Source organism: Oncorhynchus nerka, linkage group LG26 (genome assembly GCF_034236695.1).
Source record: "Oncorhynchus nerka isolate Pitt River linkage group LG26, Oner_Uvic_2.0, whole genome shotgun sequence".
In the NCBI taxonomy this organism is placed as follows: Eukaryota; Metazoa; Chordata; class Actinopteri; order Salmoniformes; family Salmonidae; genus Oncorhynchus; species Oncorhynchus nerka.
This window is the reverse complement of record NC_088421.1, coordinates 19118668-19126263: the sequence shown is the minus strand read 5'-3', so window position 1 is coordinate 19126263 and position 7596 is coordinate 19118668. Positions and strand designations below refer to the sequence as shown.

The 7596-nt window shown below is 39.5% G+C and overlaps 1 protein-coding gene across 1 annotated transcript; it reads right to left on the bottom strand.

The window, feature by feature from the left end:
- Nucleotides 1-603: 603 nt before the first annotated feature.
- LOC115110621 (forkhead box protein D2-like) lies at nt 604-2204 on the bottom strand. The gene has a single exon (XM_029636433.2). It carries the CDS (start codon nt 1884-1886, stop codon nt 924-926), a length of 963 nt encoding a protein of 320 aa, XP_029492293.1. The 5' UTR covers nt 1887-2204; the 3' UTR covers nt 604-923.
- Nucleotides 2205-7596: the final 5392 nt, after the last annotated feature.

The following is a 7596-nucleotide window of genomic DNA, read 5'->3' as shown; positions in this document are numbered from 1 at the left end:
AATGTTTCAATTGTAATATCAGAAAATCCTCAACGTGTAGTCATAACATTCCAGGATACTTGATGTAGAATAGATTAGAGTCAACACAATATTGCATCTCGTTCATGTGATCTTTATATCGTTTGATTCCGGACATCGCTTGATCCTCGACAGACACTTTTAAAGCTATACCGTCAGAATTTGACAATTATTTAAAGAATTTTATTTGACCTAATATAGGCTTACATTTTTTACATGCAGGCCTAAACATCATATCATTGAATAACATCATATTTTATTATTAGACAAATGCTAACCAGCCAAACTAAAATGACCCTAATTTTGTAAAAGGTTCTGAACATAATTTAACCCACACATCATCTACACAATCAACAACATTTTGAATTAAATGGTTTTCCTGCTGAAAGATGCAATCAAGTCCACTACGCATTTAGGCCTACTATATTTTTTAATTTTTTAAAATGCAGCTATATTTCCATTGATTAAAAATATACGCTATGCAATCATCAGTTGTTAAAGGCATCAATTACAGATCTTCAATTGTGCCAACATTGTCAGGTCAGTGACGCAAAGGCATATAAGAAAATGACTGAGTTAAATATATTGTTTTAAATATTTCCCTTTATTTCTTTCCGAATGTAAAAGGAAACTCGTCAGTTAAATATTTGCATTTCAATTGACAAATGTAATTTCATACATTAGAAAGTAAAAAGCAAGATGCTATGAAACATGTAATCAATGCAAGGCATACATCTACAGCATTCTTAAGAACTCTTCAAATAGGCCTAGATCAACAAGAAAGTCCATCTAATTACCATTTGCCAAATAACTTTTTCCACAAGAGCTTCAAAAATATCTATCACCTGAGATACAAATAATAAATGTAAAGTCTGAAACACAACTAAAATATTCACAAGCACTGATCATTTAGCCAGGTCAGAGGTGCTGCGCTGAGTTTGTAATTTCTGATATTCTTCATGTAAACTGGCGAGATGTGGAGACGCCGCGGAGTGGAACAGCGCAGGGGACGCATAGGGAGCGCAGGAGGTCAACGCGGAAGAAAAGGTGGCACAGCGGCTCGGATTGAAGGACCCGATAGTGACAGGCTGCTGTGATTGAAGAAAAGCCTTGGCAGCGAAAGTGTTCCGGGTAAACAGGCTCGACAAAGCCGGTAGCAGGCAGCTAACAGGTGGGATGGTGGGCGCGCATGACGAGTGTGCATGGTGATGGAAGCCGAACGGATATATCTCCAAACTGGGTAGCTGAAGACCCGCTGTGCCAAGTCCATAAGTACTATACAAGTTGTGAAAGCCACTGGGCTCAAGGGGTTGCTCCTTGAGCACCCCGAAACGAAAATGCTGGCGTTTGAACCTCTTCCTTCGACGCAGAAAGCTCCCATTCTCAAACATGTCCGAAGAATTGGGGTCCAGCGTCCAGTAGTTTCCCTTCCCTGGATTACCAGGCTCCCGGGGCATTTTGACAAAGCAGTCATTGAGCGAAAGGTTGTGTCTGATGGAATTCTGCCAGGCAGGGAACTTCTCACGATAATAAACGAATCGGTGGCTTATAAAGTCACATATCTCGCTGAGGGTAAGACGCTTTTTGGGGCTTTGTAATATGGCCATTGTTATCAAAGCGATGTAGGAGTACGGAGGCTTTACCGAAGCCGGGCTTTTACTTGCTGCTGGAGGACGCTTCGATGTGGGTGAGTAGTCGTCCCTATCCTCGTCCTGCCCGCTCGAAGACAAAAAAATGTCAGGTTCATGCTCTGCGCTTCTCGCCTCTTCCAAAGGTAAGGACACGAGATGCTCATCTCCGTTATCCCTGAGTCCCTCTCCCACTACGTCAATAACAAAATCTTCCATGGGCTCCAAGTCCAATGTCATAGTCCACGGGCAGAGCCAAAACCACCTGCCCCAACAGGTGGGAAAGGGTCAGTTCTTTGAAAGGGATAGATGCTCACGCGCAAGGCTTTGCCCTCTCCATTCACACAAAAAAACAAGCTTAAAATATGTGCGCTCAGCCCCCTCTAACGTTAGTTATTCAAGAGAAAAAACCAAAACTTCAAAAAATCCAAAGCCTTTTTATCTCCAAACAAACATGAAATGGAACAACTTTCTAGCCTTAAACGGAGAAAAGGGAGGCTGAGAAAGTTATGAAGCACCGTGAGACTTCCAAGATGTCCAGCATCCTCTCTCGTTGGTTTCCTGTTGGAACTGTAACCGTATTGGATCAGGTGACTGTGATGTCATGGTTATGATCGAGGAGAAGCTCTTAACCAATCGAAACAAGGCAATCGGTACCAAAGTACCAACCGTTACCTATCATCATCCCATCACCCCAAAATCAACATCATATTTCAAATTCCATTCAGTAAATTACCTTTCGTTTAATAAGTGACAACTATAATATCAATATGGTGGGGGAAAATGATGTTATCCTATTAGACCAAGGCCTACTTGTAGATGGCTATTCGAAATATCAAATATATGGAGTAGACATATAGCCGCCCTAGATCATCTGAACTATCACCACATCAATAACACATTTTCAAAAAGAAAATGGCCTATAATTGTCATTTCGTGAAGCGCCAAAAACAAAGATAACTCAGTATACGCGTTTTTTCCGAATAAATAATAATGTCCTACTAAAGGGCGCTTCGAACATTTTTCTTGTAATATTTTAGCAACATATGCCCATGTGCAAAACATGGAGGAGAGTATGAATTGAAGTATGAGTATGAATGAAAGGCTACACAATAAAAATGTGCCTAAAGCCTCCATCACACCGACAGCTTTATTGTGTTTTGGTACACCAAAAGTACATTCATTTCCAATGGAACGCTGCATTTGGCTTGCAGCATTGTGTTACAGAGGCAGTTGCAGTGCGTTCTGTGTGGTGCATATGTTGGATTAATCGAACATGTGCATCTTATTGTATGCGTAGACTGCTTGACAGAAACAGTAGCAGATGGTGAATGTTGAACTTTTGTTGCACACATATCCAGATGATGCTGCGTACATTTTGCTTACACACTATAGGTGTGATCGAGGCTTAAATTCTAACATTTTGCACAAATGGCACCGACTAAACAACTATAATATAGGGAAGCGTGTTGAGTTAGAAATGTTGAAAATACGAAGTTAGACATGAAGTTTAATCAAATCAAATGAGGAATCATTTTTATTAGGTTAATGCTTCTTTCAAGAAATGATGTGCTTTGAATAAAGGCATAATGGTTGTGAAAATATCACTTCATATACTACAGCCAGAGGCCCACATTCAAAATTCTGCAATAATTGAAAGGCTAGATTAAATCAATCAATCTAGATCGATCAAAAATAAATGTGGTAGGCCTATTCGTTTTAGCCAAGGTAAATGAGACAAATCAAAAGAGAGTGAAGATTAACAATACTTGTGTTGATATTGGGGACTTGCAGTGACGGAAGAGAAGTATGAGCAAACTCCATAATCTATATCTATAGTGGCAAAAACAATTGTTGGACCAGTAGGCCTAAGGGTCACCTTCAGAAGGTGTCTATCCCTATAGATAGATAATTTACGGCGCCTTGCAACTTTTACCATTTATAGAGGGAAATGTGGCCTATAGAAATGTATAGTAGCCCAATTATGCTAATAACATGCTGCTATTATAATAGCAACAGGAATAATATTCGAGCATATTGAAACTAGGCTACTATGCCAATTAAATTTTAGCAGCTAGCCTACTTGTAATTTCGTGATAGGCATATGACTAGATCTGGCTAAGGCTTGCTGACATTATTTTTCCTCCATGAGAAGCCTATTTAGCGAGAGGTAACAGGACGGTCATAATGTCAGAAATTACACACTGAGAAAAATGTAATTGATATGCCTTATTTCTCATGAACAAGGAAACCATCGGCCTGCTACTCAATTGAAAACACACACCTTTAAATATATAACAGTCCGTAATGACACTGTTAAATTGTATTTTATATAGGCCTAATAGCCAACTGAGAATAAACTGGTATTATGCTGAAAGTAATAGATTTGCACTTGCCAATCCATAAAAGGAATGCCAGAAGCGGGGGGCACGTTTGTACTGTTCGAAGGCCCTGGGTTGTTTATGTTTAATTTAATGATTTAGTTCTTTGTTGGGATTTCCACATTTCCTATTGATACCCCAGGGCAGCGGGCGACTGGGCTGGTGTGGGTGGGCTACGTTACCGAAAAAGCTGCAGATGATTTGCCAAATTCATCACGCATGTCTTCAGATTGGAAACAGGTCCAATGCCGTGGCGGAAAAACGCGTTGTGTGGTTTCAATAACAAAAACGGATAATAATAGAAATTCGTCTGAATTTCCACAGATATGGCGCTAAAATGACAATAGCTGGCACGAGAAACATGATTCTTTTCTCGTTGAACTGTCTCGTTGAGAAACCAGAGATGAAAATGATCAAACCAACAAAGGCCCTATACTGAGATAGCCTATTTGCTAAGTGACAGTTCATTATAAGAAACAATTGAAAGTTAACGCCCCATCCGATATTGTTATTAGATGCGACATAAAAGATGATGCTGTCGCGTAAAAGTTGTAGTGTATCGTCATATCACATCGTAAATTATATTTAAAGCAGCTTAGTCCTACAGATAAATGGAGCTAAACCCAAGTTAAATTCACCTGCTGATTAACTTTCTAGTCATTTGAAGTATAGGCGTTCCATTAATTTGTTCTTCAGACCCCAGACTCTCTCTCACTCACAAACACACATGCACACAGTAAATAATTTAAAACTATTATTCTTCAGACATTCGTATACATATTTCTGTTAACAATTCTGTCAAAATATCCCTTCAATTTGTAAGCCTAATCAAACTGAAAACAAAAAATATAGACTAACAAATGTTTTTTATTAGGAAATATTGACTAGCACTTCAAAGACTGAGGATGTTTTCTGTCAATTTCACATAAACACCTCTTCAGCTTTATCCACTTAAAACCTTGGCAGTGCAGTGTGGAATGACTCAGGCATAATGTGAGAGGCATTGTATATCATTAATTACTAGTTCATCCACATTTAAGGAACTGCTGAGCCAAACAATAGTGATGTAAGAAACGAAATAACGGGAAGTGTGTGCATATGTATTATTCTGTGAATGAGTGAGTGTGTATGTATTATTCTGTGAATGAGTGAGTGTGTATGTATTATTCTGTGAATGAGTGAGTGTGTATGTATTATTCTGTGAATGAGTGAGTGTGTATGTATTATTCTGTGAATGAGTGAGTGTGTATGTATTATTCTGTGAATGAGTGAGTGTGTATGTATTATTCTGTGAATGAGTGAGTGTGTATGTATTATTCTGTGAATGAGTGAGTGTGTATGTATTATTCTGTGAATGAGTGAGTGTGTATGTATTATTCTGTGAATGAGTGAGTGTGTATGTATTATTCTGTGAATGAGTGAGTGTGTATGTATTATTCTGTGAATGAGTGAGTGTGTATGCTTGACTCACTCTCAGCATTTAGGAGGGATCCAGAAGAGGTTGGAATCTCATAAATCATCAGGTCAGTACGTGTTGCTTTACTAGAGTTTTCACCATCGCCTTGATCTGATGTCATTTGTGTGTGCTATTACATTTACCCCCCATGCCTTCAGTTTCAAATAGCTTTTGGCAAATAAACAAATATTACATCTCTATGAAGGAGCTAATTTCCAAGGAGTCTACGTCAAACTACATGTAAACTACAGAGGACCAAAACAATTTCTATTTTAGAATACCTAGTCATGTTGTGTGTCCAGGAGAAACTTTTCTCCAAAAGCGGGCATGACGCCATCTTGTGGCAAAAATTAAAAATCACACCACATTCAAAAATATAAGACGTCATCAATTACCACTTAGGGCAGGGATGGGCAACTGGCTGTCCCACCCTTATGTAGGTCCGTGTACCAATAAAGAAATAGCAATAATAATAATAACAATATATATATAATACTCATTCCAGGGTTTTTCTTTATTTTTACTATTTTCCAATTTGTAGAATAATAGTGAAGACATCAAAACTATTAAATAACACACGTTGAATCATGTAGTAACCAAAAAAGAGTTAAACAAATTAAATATATTTTACATTTGAGATTCTTCAAAAGTAGCCACCCTTTGCCTTGATGACAGCTTTGCACTCTATTGGCATTCTGTCAACCAGCTTCATGAGGTAGTCATCTGGAATGCATTTCCATTAACAGGTGTGCCTTTGTTAAAAAAAAGTTCATTTGTGGAATTTCTTTCCTTCTTAATGTGTTTGAGCCAATCAGTTGTGTGGTGACAAGGTAGGGGTGGTATACAGAAGATAGCCCTATTTGGTAAAAGACCAAGTCCATATTATGGCGAGAAGAACTCAAATACGCAAAGAGAAATGACAGTCCGTCATTACTTTAAGACATGAAGGTCAGTCAATCTGGAACATTTCAAGAATAAAATTAAAACATCAAGCGCTATGATGAAACTGGCTCTCATGAGGACCACCACAGGAAAGGAAGACCCAGAGTTACCTCTACTGCAGAGGATGTTCATTAGAGTTACCAGCCTCAGAAATTGCAGCCCAAATAAATGCTTCACAGAGTTCAAGTAACAGACACATCTCAACATGAACTGTTCAGAGGAGACTGAGTGAATCAGGCCTTCATGATCGAATTGCTGCCAAGGAACCACTACTAAAGGACACAAATAAGAAGAAGAGACTTGCTTGGGCCAAGAAACATGAGCAATGGACATTAGACCGGTGGAAATCTGTCCTTTTTTAAAACATTTTTGGTTCCAACTACCGTGTCTTTGTGAGACGCAGAGTAGGTGAATGGATGATCCCCACATGTGTGGTTCCCACCGTGAAGCATGGAAGAGGAGGTGTGATGGTGTGGGGATGTTTTGCTGGTGACACTGTAAGTGGTTTATTTTTAATTCAAGGAACACTTAACCAGCATGGCTACCACAGCATTCTGCAGCGATAAACCATCCCATCTAGTTTGTGCTTAGTGGGACTATCATTTGTTTTTCAACAGGACAATGACCCAACACACCTCCAGGCTGTGTAAAGTGGTGATCCTAACTGACCTAATACAGGGAATTTTTACTAGGATTAAATGTCAGGAATTGTGAAAAACTGAGTTTAAATGTATTTGGCTAAGGTTTATGTAAACTTCCGACTTCAACTGTATGTACGCCAAGGAACCTAAAACTTTCCACCTTCTCCACTGCTGTCCCATCGATGTGGATAGGGGGGTGCTCCCTCTGCTGTTTCCTGAAGTCCACAATTGTCTCCTTTGTTTTGTTGACATTGAGTGAGAGGTTATTTTCCTGACACTACACTCCCAGAGCCCTCACCTCCTCCCTGTATGCTGTCTCTTCATTGTTGGTAATCAAGCCTACTACTGTTGTGTCGTCTGAAAACTTGATGATTGAGTTGGAGGCGTGCATGGCCACTTAGTCATGGGTGAACAGGGAGTACAGGAGGGGGCTGAGTACGCACCCTTGTGGGGCCCCCGTGTAGAGGATCAGCGAAGTGGAAATATTGTTTCCTACCTTCACCACCTGGAGTCGGCCCGTCGGGATGTCC